General features: G+C 37.8%; 1 protein-coding gene across 3 annotated transcripts in view; it reads right to left on the bottom strand.

Annotated features, from left to right (window-relative positions):
* Window positions 1–17,755, bottom strand: part of LOC109402152 (tetratricopeptide repeat protein 39B) — a 63,107-nt gene extending 45,352 nt beyond the window's left edge. Inside the window, exons 1-2 of one of the 3 annotated variants that reach the window (XM_029875500.2) lie at window positions 17,515–17,692; window positions 16,475–17,043 (exon numbers count right to left, since the gene is read on the bottom strand). In XM_029875500.2, coding sequence (XP_029731360.2) covers window positions 16,475–16,525 — 51 coding nt within the window. In that variant the 5' untranslated portion in view covers window positions 16,526–17,043; window positions 17,515–17,692. Of the gene's footprint in view, window positions 1–16,474 lie in introns of all 3 variants that reach the window. The other 2 variants (XM_062856234.1, XM_062856233.1) reach the window with 2 other exon arrangements.
* Between the last annotated feature and the right edge of the window lie 266 nt (window positions 17,756–18,021).

The following is an 18,021-nucleotide window of genomic DNA, read 5'->3' on the forward strand; positions in this document are numbered from 1 at the left end:
TTATTTCCGATAACTCTGAAATCCTATACTTCGAAGAAGAAAAATTGTCATTCACCCATCGGATTAAACATAAAATCAGAACGGTGGACAATATTCCAATCCACACCAAATCATATCGGTACCCGCAAATATTTGAAAACGAGGTACAAAAGCAAATTCAAAAGATGCTGAAAGACGGGATTATTAAAGAATCCATATCACCTTATACGTCACCTGTGTGGGTAGTACCCAAAAAGGCTGACGCATCAGGACTAAAAAAGTTTCGATTAGTTATTGACTATCGCAAACTTAATGAAAAAACCATTTCCGATCGATATCCAATACCGGATATCACGGAAATATTAGACAAACTTGGTAGAGCCACATATTTTTCTACGATAGATCTAGTTTCAGGATTTCACCAAATCCAGCTAGACAAAAATGATTTCGAGAAAACGGCTTTCTCCGTGAGTTCTGGAAAATACGAATTCACCAGAATGCCTTTTGGTCTCAAGAACGCCCCCGCGACTTTTCAAAGGGTTATGGATGCCGTTCTTCGGGAATTCGTTGGAGTATGTTGTCTAGTATACATGGATGACATAATAATCTTTTCTAGTTCATTCGAAGAGCACGTTAAAGATATTACGAAAATTCTTCAAAAACTCAAAGAAGCGTGTTTAAAAATACAGCTAGACAAGTGTTATTTTTTTAGACGAGAAGTTCAGTTTCTAGGACATACCGTTACCGAAAAAGGAGTCAAGCCAAATTGTGATAAAATCGAAGTTATCAAAAATTGGCCAATACCCAGAAACGAAAAGGAGCTTAAACAATTTCTTGGAACAATCGGCTACTATCGCCGCTTTATTAAAGACTTTGCTAAGATGGTTAAACCACTCACACAATTACTGCGAAGTGATACAGATTTTACATTCACCCCAGAAATAATCCAATGTTTCGAAAAATGCAAATCTCTTCTAACTTTGGACCCCATTTTGGCTTATCCCGACTTTGCGAAAGAATTTATACTTACTACGGATGCGAGCGATTTCGCAATCGGCGCAGTCCTGTCACAAGGCCAAATTGGCAAAGATCGCCCTATCGCTTATGCATCTAGGACACTTTGCAAAACAGAAGAAAATTATTGTACTACCGAAAAGGAACTCCTAGCCATTATATGGGCAGTGAAACATTTCCGCCCTTATCTTTATGGGCGACGTTTTAAACTAATTACTGATCATCAGCCATTAATCTATTCAATGACTAGTGCGAACCCAAAAATTTTGCGTTGGAAAATAGACTTGAGCGAATTCGATTTCGAAACCATTTATAAACCAGGAAGAGAGAACGTCGTTGCAGACGCCCTCTCAAGAATTAAACCAACCGAAGTAAACGTCAATAGTCAAAATGAGGCGGAAAATGACCATGACGAAGACAACAACGACAGTGACGGAGACACAGTACACTCAGCCGACACTAGCGACGACCACTATATTTGGACAACCGAGAAACCAGTTAATATGTTTAAAACTCAACTGATATTCAAAATTTCCTCACTAGACATTGATTCCTATGAACAAGTCTTCCCTAAATACCATAGATTCAACTTTTCGAGACCAGACTACAGTGAAGAAGCACTTGTCAAAATTTTCAAGGAAAAGCTTAACCCAAAGGGCGTTAATTGCATCTATTGCCCCATACCGCTAACTCAAGTATTACAAGAGACATACAGGAAACACTTTTCTCAAAGCAAAATCTTTAAGCTTTTTATTTCACAGGTATTCTTACAGGACGTCAGGCGATCGGAAGAACAAGACGAAATTGTGCAAAAGGTGCACGAGTACGCGCACAGAGGAATGAAAGAAAATAAATTACAAATCCTTTCGGACTATTTTTTTCCGGAAATCGATAAGAAACTCAAAATTTACATCAATAACTGTCTTATTTGCAAAAAATGCAAATACGACAGGAAACCTCCAAAATTAATACAAAAAACGAACGATGCAAATCGACCTTTCCAAAAGATCCATATTGACATATTTTTCATCAAAGGTAGAAAAATGCTTACTGTCGTCGACGCGTTTTCAAAATTTGCAAACGTGATCCCTCTTGAAACAAGAACAATCATTGATCTTAAAAGAGCAATTACGGAGCACCTTCGTATTTTTGGCAGACCAGAAATAATCGTTTGCGACCAAGAGCCTGGCTTTACATCAATAGATTTTATCGGTTTTCTCCAAGATTTGAACATAGAGTTGCACCACGCTAGTTGTAGTAACTCAAACGGAATAGTAGAACGTTTTCATTCTACACTTATTGAACTGTTCAGGACTATGAATCACAAACACACAGACTTAGATTTCAACGACAGAATAAACATTTTGGTTGACTTATATAACAATACTGTTCATTCTGCCACGGGTTTTAAACCACGCCAGGTAATCTTTAATTACCAGAACAGAACAGACGCCGATGACATATTCCAAAATTACCAAAAGACTCAGTCAGCAATTTTAGTAATGATGGAGAAAAGGAAAAAACAAGTAGAAGAGGAGAACAAGAGTAAATCATTACCAAAACAGCTAGACCAGGGCAAGGACATTTTTGTTAAAGTTACCCAACGAATCACAAAAGACAAAGAACCATTTAAAATATCCAGAGTGCAAGAAAATAACGAGTTGACCTTTAGAGATGCGTTTGGAGTTAAAGTCCACAAAAACAGAATTAAGAAATAATTTTCTTGGACTCTTTTCAGACTCGTACAACCGATTATAGCGACGACGTATCACGACGTATCATCAAAGAACGGACTGTTGACAATTAAATTAGACACAGTTAGAGTACGAGTAGGTTACGAAAGAATCATCCACAAAGTTGACCTTGACCACATAAGACAGAACATTGACTACATAGAGAATCTGGCAACCAAACTTAATATCACAGACCATTTAGAACAAACCTTCCAGTTTAAAATCAGAAAAGCACACGAAAAATTGACCGGTTTTTATCCTAAAAGATTTAAAAGAGGACTTGTGAACGCTTTGGGAAAAGTCATTAAATTCATAGCAGGTAACCCGGATCAGGAAGATTTAGACCTAATCAATCAAAATTTTGAAATACAAGAATACAATAACAATAAAATTGTCGAGAATCAGTCAAAACAGATTAAAATTAACAATTTACTTCAATCTACGGTCAACAAAGTTTCGAAAACATTGAGATCAATCCAACTTCAAATCGATCAAGACAGTTTAAAATTTACAAAAGATCTAGAGCTGATTAACCTTATTCTCAATCTTGACATATTGATTAAAACCTTAGAAGACCTAGAAGAGCAGATAGTCTTTTCAAAATCAAACCACTTAAACAGGAATATTTTGAGCTTAAAAGACAGAGAGTATATTTGGAAATTATTAGACAACCAACAAATTAATATTAAATTTGAAGACGAAATCTACAAATTCGTTCAATCAATCGCCTCTTTGCAAAATAACCACATCATCATAATCATCAAAATTCCTATAATTGAGCAGAAGCAGTACAGATTGATGCAATTGGAACCCATCAGCACAAACGGAACCCGGATCGATACAAATATACGCTATGTGGCTCAGCATCAACACACGTTTTACGAGCAAAAGGAGAGGTGTTTCATCTGCGACAATAGCTACCCAGTTAACGACGAATGCGTCTTCAACATACTCACCAATCAGAAGGCCAGATGTTCAACGTACAATCAACCAGATCAACCAATCATCAAGGAGATCACCCTTGGAACCATATTGATCGATACAGACAAATCGGTACACGTCGAAGACTCCTGCGGCGATTCACGCATCATTGCAACACCAACAATAGTCGAAACAGGTAACTGCACAGTTACAGCGCAGAATTTTACATTCAAGAGTAATCCTAAACCCTCTGAACAACAAGAATTTCTTACACCAATTTTTGGTAAAGAGATAATAATAACCAAGCAGAGAACGGACATAGAAGAACTGCATCAGATGAATCTTAACAATCTGGAGGAGATCAACAGCCTTAAATTCCACATGACCAGCTCTCAGACACTTGGAGGAATAGTTATTGCCTCTCTCGTGTCATTACCACTAATCATCTTCTGCATTCGTAGATACAAAAGTCAGTATAGGAGTCAACCTCACGTAGCCAAGGAAGGAGACACAGTCACTCTACGCATCTCGAGAAGTAATTCAGATTTATCAGATGAGAACCCAAAGGAAAAACTAGCTAATCAACAGAAAGAAAAACCATCCAGATTGGCAACATCATTTTTTCCGGCCAAATTCACGTTTATAGACGGTTCATCGAAGTCAACCGAGGACGCCTGACACTTAGGGGGGAGACGTTATGTCGGGTCCCGCCACCACCCAACACCAATACATTCACCGGAGCCCATAGCAACAGCAGAGATCCAGACCCAGCCAACTGCACGTGCAGGGACAAATCGATGAGCTACGCAAGTTCCACCTGTCGTGGGAACGAAGGTTGCATCGGAATCACACCACCCGGAGGAACGCCGATTCAGCAGGTTTAGTTAATAAAAGGTGATTGACGAATGATTTCGGTTTAGTTTTAAGTGAAGTGTTGTAGAATCTAGTTCATTTTAGTGAATAAAAGTTTTTTTTATAAAGTCTCGGTAAACGGACTCATAGCTTACATATATGTATGTTACCGCTATGATACGTGTGATGACATATTCACGACAAAAATCAGAACATGCATTTGTGAAAGGAAAAATAAATGGATTCGTCGCACGATCGTGGTGGCACGTAGTTTAAGAAACGCCTAAACTAATATCATTCGAAGCCTTAACTTATCGTCGTCGTTGATATGGGAGGAAGACCCTCAAAAGACAATCAGACGATGCTCACAGTGTCAGCGACAAAACTCCACCTACATATATGGATTTGACCATTGCTTTGTTCGTCTCGCTGAGCATACGTGCAGAACATAAGCTCCCTACACCAGAAGACCAGCCGGTCATTCAGTGTCACGTTAACTACTTTAAATTGACTAGTGTGTACCATAAGCATCGGACTGGTGCCGGCAGCAGGTTATGTTGTATTGTATCTATTAATAGAGAGATATGTATACGGTGACGCATTAAACTTTATGACTAATTGAATTGTTATACCTACAAATACACAATGTCTTCGCAGCGAATTCAAACGATACAAGTTTCTTGTGTGTTTCGATTAGGAAGCAGCCTGACTCGATTACTTACAGGCGCGAAGCTATATAAATAACTGGACACGTGACTGGACTCGAAGAAAGTGTCCAAGTGTCATCATTGCTCACGTAATCGGATTATATTGTGAGTGGGTCATACAACTTTTCAAACGGCGCGACAGGTACTTGAAGACTACGTGAAAGACATGGCGCGTCAGAATTGAACACCTGCGAATCAAACCGTCCTCGTATAAGAAACAATTATTTCCTTCAAATCACCATCTGCAATAAACTTGCCATTTCCTATGCGTCCATGAACTTGATCAATAGCAACAAATTCTCATTAGCATAGTAACAGCAAGTTGTGCTCTCCAAGATTGCATTGCAACTGCAGGCAGCAGATTTGAATGCACTATCGTCATAAGCGACCATCAAAGGCACCTATGATATTCGCTTATTACTGTTTGCTAAATGATAAGCACAAATTCCGTACAAATCGTACTTTTATGATTACTTTGATCATTCAGCTGTGGATTACACGTAAATATAGCACAACCCTGGAATCGGGAATTCATTTCCATAAATCATCATTGCCCTACACGTCGATAGGGCGATACGCTTCAATCGTTTCCAAGGTAGATAACAACAACGTTGTCCAATCGGCAAATCTAGTCGTAACACCAACACACGACGCCAATTACACAATCTTGCAGCGTTTCCAGTTCCGGTGTTTGAAAAGTCAATCACAGTAATTGATGGAAATATACATATGTCAAGTTTCTATCATGTAGTGTGTGACGATGGCATTCAAATTAGCATAGCTTATAATACATCTCGATTGGTTCGCCTAATCGCTAGAGTTTAGCTGATGCGTTCTACAACTCACGCCGCTTCAGTAACGCAAACAGCAAGCGCAAGCTAGGTGGGTCGAATGAAGCATTCTTTATGGCGTTGACGGAGAGTTCAGAGGTTAGATTCTCCCACAGTGATTAGTGCTGAATACTCCCTAAACATCACTGGCAAGTTTTACGCGTGTTATTTTTTGAGGTCTAGTGTCAATACGAGCGGTAAAAGCAAAGCGAACTCTCAGTTGAAACAAAAGCTTCTTCTTATTATTATTCTTATTCTTCTTTTTCCTTCTGATGTTTTGTCTCAGCTACACAGATCGAAAAAAGAGTGTAAAATTCTGTGATATATGATGCACATGATTGGAGCGTGAGATATCACATAAGTTTACATGACATATCATGTAAAAGTCATAAAATATCATGTAAACTTCCCTTATATGTCATGTAATTCTGCATGACTCTGTGTGTTTACATGACATATAACACAAATTTACATGATATATCATGTAAACCATCATAACACTAAGTTTACATGATTAAACTGAAGTTTACATGACGTGTAAATCTCATTATTTTTATCTGTGTAGAGCATTGCTTACTTCTCATATTCACAGTTATTATCGCATTGTTTTTGATTGACCATGAGGGTGGCTCAAACTTATATGAAAATGTTTTGAGGTTATGGCTTTCAGTCTTGGAAGAAAAACTTAAAAAATGAAAACATAAAACTCGTAAAATGCCAAGTCTTACCTCCTGTATCAGTTGTTTTGTACTCCCACCAGTTACGTTTAAAATTTGAGCGAAATCTATTAAGCGCTCAACGAGCTTGAAGTTTGTATGCGGAACCTTGGCCAAATGCATACAGAAATTTCGATTTTTGCCACTAGGTGGCGGTGTAGGCGGTCAGTTGATAAAACTTTTGGCATTCTTGTAGGTAACTTCAATACTCACTCATTTCACCAAAGACTTTAAATGTTGAAGCAGTGTTGGTAAACTCACACTCAAAGCACACTCATGAACCACTCCTGCGTGAGCAAACTCGCACGCGATTCTAAATCGTTTTCTCATGCGCGAGAACTTCATGCAAAATCTCGCACTCACGAGTCAAGCGCCGAAATCTCGTTCGCTTGTAAAACGAATCCAAATAAATTTGAACGGCAGTCAATGTTGTTGTACGCTAGATTTGCTTTTGTTTTATCATACAATCCTAAAAACTTCGATGTAAACATTTTGAACACCAAGAAATATAGGAATGAGTGAAATCATGAGTCAACTCATGCATGATTTTTTCGGCGGTAAGTTTGGCGCGTCAAGAATCGCGCGTGAAAAAACTCAACCATGAGATTTGAGAATTTGAGTTTTTACCAACACTGTGTTGAAGATTTGGTACAAATGTCCGTGAGTATGGAAACTCATAAATCATAAGTTTCCGTTCAAAGATGAATTAAAGTTTTAGATAATCGAAAAATTAACAAGTTTTTCGATCGCCATTTTGCCAAATGCATGGAGCGTTTCCCAAGAAGATTTCCTGGAGTTCCCCCAGGAATTTCTGCAAAAAAATCCTTCTGTTATTCCTTCAAAAATTTCCCCTGAGATTCCTTCAAAAATATCATCAGGAATTTTTTTACAGGAATTAGACTAAAGATTTCATCAAAAAACCCTTCATGAAGTTTCATGGTAATTCATGGATTCCTTCTGAAATTTCTTCAGGATTTCCTCAGAATTACCTCCAGGGACTCAGTATTTTAATGTATTTTAATGTATTTTAATGCTTTATTTAGAAATTTTGGCAAGGATTTTTTCAAAAGTTGGTTCGATGGATTTTTTCCTTATGAAAATCTGTTACCTTTGAAACAATCCTGCGCAAATTAATCCAAAAGTTCTTCCTTAAATTTCTTGAAAATTTCCTTCAGGGATTCCAGCAGAATATCCTACAAAGGTTCTTTTTGAAGATGATCCTGCGATTCCGTCAGAAATATACCTAGAATTCCTTCAAAGATTTCTCCAGAGACTTTTCAGCATATCTTCCTGAAAGTGCACAAAATATTACTGGAGGAATTCTTAAGGGTTTTCTGAATCCCTGAACTGAGTCCCTGAACAGGAGATACCTGTGGAGATTCCTAGAAAAAAAATCCCGGAAATTTTCTGAAGCAATTCCTGAAAAAACTTCTAGAAATACATCAGTCCTGAGAAATGCTTCGAAGAATTTCTTTTTCAATTTCTCAAGATGTGAGTGAAAAGCTTGTTGAAATTTTTGAGAACATTAGTCCCGGAGGAATTCTTTATGGAATCACTGAGTAAATTTCTTAAGGGAAATATTGATTTATGGAATATCTAAAGGAATATGTACTACACATACAAAAATAATGAGGATTGCATGTCATGTAAAGTTCATTTTAGTCATGTAAACTTCCAACTGTGGTGTTATATAAACTAGTAAACGTCTGTGAAATCTAACGCCTCAATTATGCCCATTATATGTCACATAAATTAACCCTTTTTTGTTCTTTGTAGGAAGAACTGAAGAACACTCTGCACTAGTCCTGGTACTCACTGGATCTCCAAGTATTATTTTTTGAAAAATTTACGAAAAATTTTGAACGAATTCCGGAAAAAACCGAAGACATCCATAGAGGAATTTCTGCAAGAATCTCTGAAAGAATCTGCAAAGAAATCTATGAAGCAGTTTCTGCTAGAATTTCTAGATGAAATCCCACAAGAAACTGCAAAGGAATGGATGCCGGAACGGCTTTTCCTTAAGGTTGGTGAAACACTCTTCACAGGCGTTGGATCACTTTGAAATCTTCGACGAAGCTTTCTGGTGCTGAGGTAACGGTAACGAAGCATTTAAATTATGAACGTGAATCTGCCGAGAAAATCTTCTCCGAAACATCACATGGCGACCGTGACAGGACAAATGTTGTTTAAATGTGCACACGTCCGGGGACCACTATTGCAAAAATCTAAGACGATAGAGTCTTGTACCATTTGGCCAGGTGTACCTATTTTGGGCACTTGCAAGCTATAACTAAGTCAATTTTATACATAACTAGCTGTACCCGGCAAACTTTGTCTTGCCTACTGCGTTTTTTGACGTTTCAAGTTTCTAGCCAAGCCCAAGTCCCCGGTGAAAAAGGTATGGAAAATCGATTTTCGAAAACTCCCAATTTGTCCATGTTTTAGGACTCATAAACCTTCCTTGGGTGAAAACTAACAGAACAAAACTAAGACGACCAAAATCGGACCTTCCGTTCGCAAGTTATGCGCGGTCCCACGTATGCCACTGCATATATAAATGCAATATATATATAGATAACTCAATTTTGACATACGGTGAGATACGTACAGTATCTAACCCTACGCAAAAAATCAAATCAATTGGTTTGAAATTGACTTAGTGATAGCGGCAAGTGCCCAAAATAGGTACACCTACCTAAATGGAACAAGACCCTATGTTACATGGAAAAGGTATCACAATGAAGAAACAACCTACCATTTGTGTTGCCGGGAATGTCCAACATTCTAGGATAGTTTAGATCAGATTTAATTTTCCTAATGAACTAAACCTGAAAACGAGATCATTTAATGTACTAGGAGGATCAAAATGATTCTTTTATCTGAAATATAAGGTGTATTTGTATGGTATTGTGTGTTATATCATTGTAATAAAGGTATAGAAATTTTTACGCAATCAATGATAGAGACAATTCAATATTAGGATACCATATTCTTTAAACTATCAGAGCAAAATTCAGCTACCATTGGTTAAAATACCCTACTTCAATTTGGTAGCGAGCAGCAATGATTTACATTCCTTTTAGGACGTCGTCAGATATTCGTATACCGTCGTTGGGAGTGGCAATGGCCAGAGAGGCGAGATTGGGCCAAAACAAAATCTAAACTATCTCATGAAATGTTGTGAATATCTAATTTAAAATTTAATGGTGTCATCCACGTAGCTGCCAGCAGTTTTTGACCAAAAATTAGGTTTCTAGAGCTATTAGTTAATTTTTGACAATATGGCCTTTTTAAAACGCCACATTTGAGACTCGATCACACTGTTAGGTGGATTGATACATTTCAGAATCTCAAACTCAAATCCATCATATAATATATTATTGATAAGAAGTATCAACCTTGATCCGAACTTTATTAACTTGCTGTGTTGTCAGCACGGAACAAATTCGGTTCCCGTGAACCATATTCACTTCCTCGATGGAGTGAGAATGGGTCAATTTTCGTATACTTGTAGTTTTGGAATATTGACCAACTCCATTTTTTTCATCATTTGTGCAATGCACAATGGTCCACGAACCAGATTTACGAGGAAAGATGCATGCAGCGCCTTCAAATGATTTTTTAGACAAATATGGTCTTCTACAAAGTTGTCCCTAAAAATAAGGCCCTCTTTTCAATATACATTAAAATTAGGGTGGTCCATATTTTCAAAGAAATTGGGAACCAAACTTTTTTATTTGCGAGAATACTATATACATTCTTTGGAATAGTTGTAGATTTATCAATTTTGAGCAAATTTGCCGAAGACACTTTTTATGTAGCTTTAAAATTGACCGATCTAGAGGTATTTTTCTGAATAAGCTTAGGGTGGTTCAAGGAAAACCGGTTTTCTGGCGTTAACTTATTCAGTTTCGATTTTTCATCAAAGTCGCCCAAGAAACACTTGTAGAGCATTTGAAGACGCGTCGTTTCGTGCGCTGAGATGATCGTTATCTCTTTTGGTTCAAAAGTTATAGGCATTTTTCTTAAAAAATCATAGTTTTTTAAAAAGGTGTTTTGACGAGTTGGGGCAAACATAAAAAATATATTTTGCCCGCATTCAAAAGAAGAATTGTTGTTTTAAAACATATCAAAAAATTAGAGGGGTGTTATTTTTGTAACTCAAGTGAAAAATACTTGAAAAGTGCCTATTTTTTCTAGAAAATCATCAATATCTTTTGAACGGAATGACGTAGCAACATTCTCAGCGCACGAAAATGTGCGTTTTTTAAAGCTCTAAAACTGGTTCTTAGACAACTTTGATGAGAAATTTGAAACAAAAAAGATAAAGGGTACAGTTATTCTTGCAAATAAAAAAGTTTGGTTCCCAATTTCTTTGAAAATTTGGACCACCCTAATTTTCATGTATATTGAAAAGAGGGCCTTATTATTAGGGACAACTTTGTAGAAGACCATATTTGCCTAAAATCTCATTTGAAGGCGTTGAATGCATCTTTCCTCGTAAATCTGGTTCGTGGACCACTGTGCAATGCATGCATTACCAAATATCACATTCCAGTAATCAAAGGACTGTTTCATGAAAAGAAACAAAAGTTATCAAACAATTAATGTGGAAGTATGCATTTTTGACCTATTCTCACCCCCAACGACCGTAATAGTTTTACCTGAAACTACTCTTTATGTCTGAATATGGCTCCAATACTTCTGTAATGGAACCATGAAAAAATATCTAGATCTTGACCCAAAACTTCTGTAACAAGTTTGTCTTGAAAAAGGTTAAATACCTAACTGCAATAGTAATTTCACCAGTAATGGCACAAATACCCTAGTAGCACACATGTCATACATGAGTCGGTATGACTCTAATATGACCAAATTTGGTAATATAGGAGTCATATAGACTCATCTACAACATATGTGTTATTCGGGTATGAGTATTCTCCTAAACATTTATCTAGGATACCGGAAATCTTATAATGACCTCAATGCACGACTAGGGTTAAACTGTTATTACTGACATATCGACAATGATTTTTCTTAAGGGCCTAACTGACTTGATCGATTTCTCTTCGTCGACTCTCTCTTTCGCTAATAACTTGATCAAAACAAACAAAATCATTATTCTTTTCGTTTCTGGAGCAAGATGTAGTCGTCGTCTTCGCATTTGAACCAAAAAATCTTTGGAACTTAATACACTTTCCGTAATAACACAAAGAGAGGATCGATGAAGAGAAAACGAAAATGTCAGTTAGGCCCTAATGAAGAATCAGTGTCGATATGAAAATGGACCTCTACTTTGATCAGTTTCATTAAATTTATCAATTGAACCTGGAATTGTTTCAGAGTAATATATTTCAATTTCAGGATATTCACTGGAAACCATATTAGAAACAGGTGTGTTTTCTCTCTTGTGGTTTCTGCGGGTATGCAGTAATAGAGATTCACTAAAAATACTGCAATGATTTATCCGTGGCTTCCATATTACGAATTTACGTTCCAAAGAAAATTCTATCGATCATCAGCCTGTTTTAATGAGAACAGTATTTTTCAGGGATATTTCCTAAAGGCTCTCGCGAGATGTTTTTCTATATCACCTGAGATTTATTCGGATTTTCTCTAAGAGTTTCTCTTGGGACTTCTCTCATAATATTCATTCCGGTGTTGGTCCTGGGATGTCTATCAATGTTATTCTGCATCAATCCTGGACTTTCTCTAAGATTTTTTTCCGAATTGCCTTTTCAGATTTCTGCAGTAGCTATTTGCTCAAATCTCTTATGCACTTATGGAGTTCTTCCCGTGATTGCTTTTCAGAGCATTTTCCAGTTTTTCCCGTAGTTCTTTACCGCATTTCTTGCAGTGACCCTCTTGAGATTTTTTTACAGTCTTTCTCGGGATTATTCCCATTGCTCTTCTCAAAATCCCTACCGGAAATCGTTACTCCCGAAGTTCCTGCAGAGTTTTTCCTGGAATGCCTCCTAGCAAAACTTACTAAATTCCTTGTTAGAAATTCCTGAAGATACATCGGAAGGAATCTAAGTGAAATTTTTCTAGAATATTCGTAATAAATCCTGAGAAAAATTGGGATATCTTGGTAAAAAAGTTCAGGGAGTAATCACGGGAGGAAATATTAAGGAACTGCAAGGAGGAACTCTACAAACCTCAAAGGGAAATCCCGAAAGGAACTGTGTGCGAAATCCCGCGAGGAAATCCCTGAAAAATATCGAAAAACTGTCTACAAGATTCCTGGAAGAATTTCTGCAAGAGCTTCGCAAATATTCCGAAAGAAACTGTTGGAAAGCTTTTATGGAAAACCACTAAGATAATAATGGAATGGATAAGTTTTGGAAGGATCTTTAAAAGAAATCCAGCGAGATAGTTTGAGGTAGTCTCTAGGTACTCTAGCAGAGACCCCGTGAAAAACTCATGTAGATATTCTGGAGAAAAAATAAACTCGGAAATCCCGAAAGAACATGATAAAAACTGGCCCGCCGCTTGCTGCCGTGAATGAGATTCTCGGTGCTATCAGTACGATAGCCGAGTGTCGTCGCTGAGTCGATGTGCCTAGCTCGAGGTGTCACCTCGACGGTGGTCGAAATGGAACTGACGAACAGCTCTAGCATGATCGCATTTCTTCCTGCATCGTAGTTGCCCCCACGATGCGCACCAATCAGAGAGCGTTGGTAGACTGAACGAGAAAATTAGTCCGCTACCCATATTTTTAGATTTCAGCGATTTCAATGTTTGACTTTAAAACAACTTTTTAACTATTTATCAATGATTTTTAGGTTCACCGAATATTACAAATTGAACGCGGGAGTTTCATCTCTCGGATAACGGGATTTGTTTAGCATTTCGTTCAGTGGGAAAGATACTGTGAGCGTTTAAAATCTTTCACTCAAACGTAACGCTCGTGGTCTCATAAATTTTGAAATGACACCGGGTAGGGTAGCGAACCACTTGGGCAGCGGCCGGTATTTTGGGCACTCTTCGCTTTAACTCAGTCAATTCCAATCCAATTGACTTGAAATTTTGTACACGGCTAGATACTATACATATCTCATCGCGTTCCAAAAATTGTGTCAATTGGTTCAGAATTGGCTGAGTTATAGCAGAAAAGTGCCCAAAATACGACCCCTGCCGAGATGGTTCCACTTCCCTATAGAAAACAGAGACGTAGTCCTACGTCAAAACTATTCATGGGGGTAAATTCGTAAAAAAAAAACCCTCTGGATAGAAACTTGGGGGAACTGGATAATGCAAGAAGAAAAAACTACAGCAAACCTGTAGGGAAACTGATAAAAAAAAATTAAACGAGGAATCCCGGAGGAAAACCAAAAGAATGAATCATCAAGTCTTCCACTGGATTTTCATCGAAATCCCAACATTACTACATCACGAGCTCAGAAAATATACATTCAAGCCCAGCTTGAAAACTGTGTTAGCAATTAAACGATTTATTTTTAAAGGAAATTTTCGGTAGAAGTGTCAAATCAATTTCTTGCATTTTTTTTTTAAAAGAACTCTGGGAAAAAAATAGAAATATTCCGTAACCGATTTTTGTTCTATATTCGAAGAAGTTCAGCAAAAAAAATAACAAGTTCGATAAAATTTTTACCCGATCGAATCCCACTCCTAAAACTCACAAAATGTGTGTTCTTCCTTTGGAAGGGAAGTAAACCGGGGGTACCGAGATGAATTAGCCTAGGGCTAAAATTTTCGTTAATAGGGGGATTAGGGGCATAATGGACACCCGGGGCGAAATGGACACTCCTGTTTTTGCCGAAACCGTGGACTTTTATGCTAAACCTTCAATGCATAAGTGTAAAGGAACAAAGTCATGGTTTTTCAAAAGTACAATTTATATTGCTCCAAAATAACCAAAATATTATTGAAATTAAAATATGTTTTTCATATGGTGAAATTCTTATAATTTCGAAGCAGCAGCAAATAAGGTATTACGAGTGTTGAAGTGTGTCCACCATAAAAACAAGTAAATTGTTACCTTATCTTCATGTATACGAAGATTTAGCAATGGAGGATGAATTAGAATTTACTTAGCAATTTTATTGTTGTAGTCGATACGGGGCGAAATGAACACTGGCAATTACGAATGGATGTACGCGCATTGCATACTGTTAGGCGTTTTGGAGAGTTAGGAAAAAATCAAACCGATAATTTTAGCCTAAAGTTTGTTTAATTAACTTTGGTGTTATGTAAACTCGTCTAAGATGGAGTATTATATCTGTGGTATTTATCTCCGTTGGCAAATTACTTAACTGGTCGATGTAACCAAAGAATTAGCATAAAATATGCAGGGGAGTCCATTATGCCCCGTACCTTTCCTGCCAGCCCTGAAAAACACACGGTTTACAATTCATTATTTCTTTACAATAAATACATTCTACCTGCTGTAAATGATTGAAAGACGTAGGAAACAAGTTAAAGTTGTAGGTCAACTGACAATATGTTAAGTTTTATTCTGTTATACAGGCCTAACGTATGCATTTGCTTAGGGTGTCCATTATGCCCCTAATCCCCTTAGATAGAAAAAAAGAGTAGACACCCTGTTAGAGCACGGAGTACTAGATTATAGCAAGGCGTTTTTTTGTTTGATTCCCGCCTCCGCCCATATTTCTTTTTAAATAAGGTTAACGACGCAGCCGCAACTATTGTAACACAGACTAGACAAGGAAGTTATCCAGAAAATCAAATAGAGATCTGTCCACAAAATTCTGAAATTTTTATTTTTGGATTCACGAAATATTCCATGTCCTCATCCTGGAAAGTATCTGAAAATTCGTTCTAGTAAAATTTAACTACATACAAATAATGCTAAACATCCACAACGAATTGCGCAAAACAGTTATTCACATGTTCTGTCACAAGAACTCCACCTAACATTCTTGCGGAAGAATCCCATCAGAAACTCTTTTTAACCTTCCTAATACATCACGTAGGCTACAGTTTGCTAATGTAGTGTAGGGTTTGGGTCAAAATTGACCCCAATACACAAGGGGGTAATTACTGTAAAAATTTATACAAAAAACATGCATTTGCTGACCATTTCGATCATGTAAACTTTTGTTTCCAAGAATTTCCAATTATGGTTCAATAGTAAATTTTACATTTATCTTAGTATCTACAGGAAGAAGAAATCTTACATGAATTTCTGCAAAAAAATGCCCAAAAATGCTTCTAGTTTAAACTCCTTTTATTATAACTCAGTAGTTCAAGAAAGTGGTCATAACGATGAGCATAATAACTAACACCCTAGTTTTCACTGATCATATGTCCCTCTTCCACTTTGCCCCCTGTCGACAATTTTCTCCAACTTCGCACAGTTCAACGGCGTTGTTCGTCTTACTTTACTTAATAAATGAGCCTTCGTGACCGGTCATACCTGGACATGAACAGACGGTCTCTTTGTTCGCCGTCCGTTCAACAATGCCCGAACAGCAAGTCACGTGGTGACACAAGAAGAAGGAGCGAATCATTATTGTTTGACCAACTGACCAATAATGGCAGATACCAAGCCCTTTCATCGTTGGGGGTGAAAGCTTTCCACTGTGGCTGCCGAACAAAAAGTCAATACATTACGAGTTGTCAATACAATTGTTTGACACCGAACCGGATGTCGCTGCCGCTACATGTTGATTTGGTTGTGAATTAGCAAGGAAATAAAACTATCAAAACAAATCCAAACGAAGGCACTCGATACTTACATCATCATCATCATCCTCGATGTTCTGCATCTGCGAATTGCTCAGAGCCATTGTCGCACTGATTCGCGCTTTCCTACCGCGAACGTTGTCGTCGTCGTGACTGGTCAAAGAACGCAAACACCGCTAATTTTTGCCTTGTTTTTGCATGTGTTTATAATCTCCGGAGTTTTTGCTTTGCTTCGCTGTGTTTTCCGATGCCCCGAATCACCTGGTTGACCAATTATTACTTTACTTCTGCTGATGTTTCACTACTGGCACACTTTTTTGTATTCCATTTACGCCACTTTAATGGTGCTGAGCTTCTTTTTTTCGTCAACGACAGCACCTTTTGTGAATTTGAAGACACACTGTATTTTATTGCACGATTATACGATTCATCACTTTGAGGCGAGTTGCATTCGTCAAACGCTATTTTGTTTGCAAATTCAGTGGCAAAACCTGAGTTTGCTATTGTTTATTTTGCTACTACCTCTCTTCATTACGTTTATCGATTGGTGCCAGTTGGCTTCCGACTTCTTGCTTGCTTGTTGACTGACGTCGATGGCGCTGCAATCTTCCCTGCAGACTCGCTAAGATCACAACTGATAAGATAACGTCTTGCTCTTAAGATTCATATCACGATTACTATTGAGAATGGCTTTATTTATATTCAGTCACTATCAATTATGTAGATTTTAATCGAACACTTATTCATCCCAAAGAGTTGCCTCACTCAAAGTGCTTTTCGTCCTGTGTCCATAGTAGAAGAAAACACGAAAAAGGATAACATCATCGTTCTTCTATTGTACTGAATTATTGATTCGTTGGGATCGATATTATGTTAATTATAATTATCCTAATGTTTTCGTCGAATTCTTCATTTATGCAATGCCTTCCTATTAGATACCTCAATCAATCACTCGTGATTGAAAGGAATTCCCTTTTTCACACCATTACACATCTCGATTGCTACAATCCTAGTATAGAATCTCCGTCACTGTTCACTGTTCATCTACGCGCAAAAAAACAGATTCACCGAATTTCAAGGTTGAAATCCTCACCGAAATATCAAGCGTGTCACAAATTTCCGCCGCCCCACAACATTCGGAAGGAAATACCGTGCACTCCTTGTCACGAAGGAAATCTTCTATAGTACCGCAACAACCGCAAAAAGTATATCGCAGCGTCCAATCCAATGACTAGCGCACGAGGCGTGAGAGATCCGTCTGGCTATCAGCGTCACTACTGCCCGAATGAAGCAAATTTTTCTTCCATTGATGGTCAGTCAGTCTATTCTCGCGGTCGCCGATTTCATTCGTACTCGTATACACTCTCCGTCCGGAAGCCGGAGAGCGAGTATCAGACCTTGTGCGACTCCAACGAACAACCACATACAGGAAAGCATCAATGAGCAAAGACGGAGAGTCACGCGCTGGTTCATCTTAGATTCAATACTGGTGGAATGATCTAGAACGCACCGCAATTGAACACTTTCAGATCTCTAAAGGCAGTGACAGTGGTGACTTTACATTATATCGCATCCGCATTCAAAGAACCTTACGATGAGC

Source organism: Aedes albopictus, chromosome 3 (genome assembly GCF_035046485.1).
Source record: "Aedes albopictus strain Foshan chromosome 3, AalbF5, whole genome shotgun sequence".
Taxonomy (NCBI): Eukaryota; Metazoa; Arthropoda; class Insecta; order Diptera; family Culicidae; genus Aedes; species Aedes albopictus.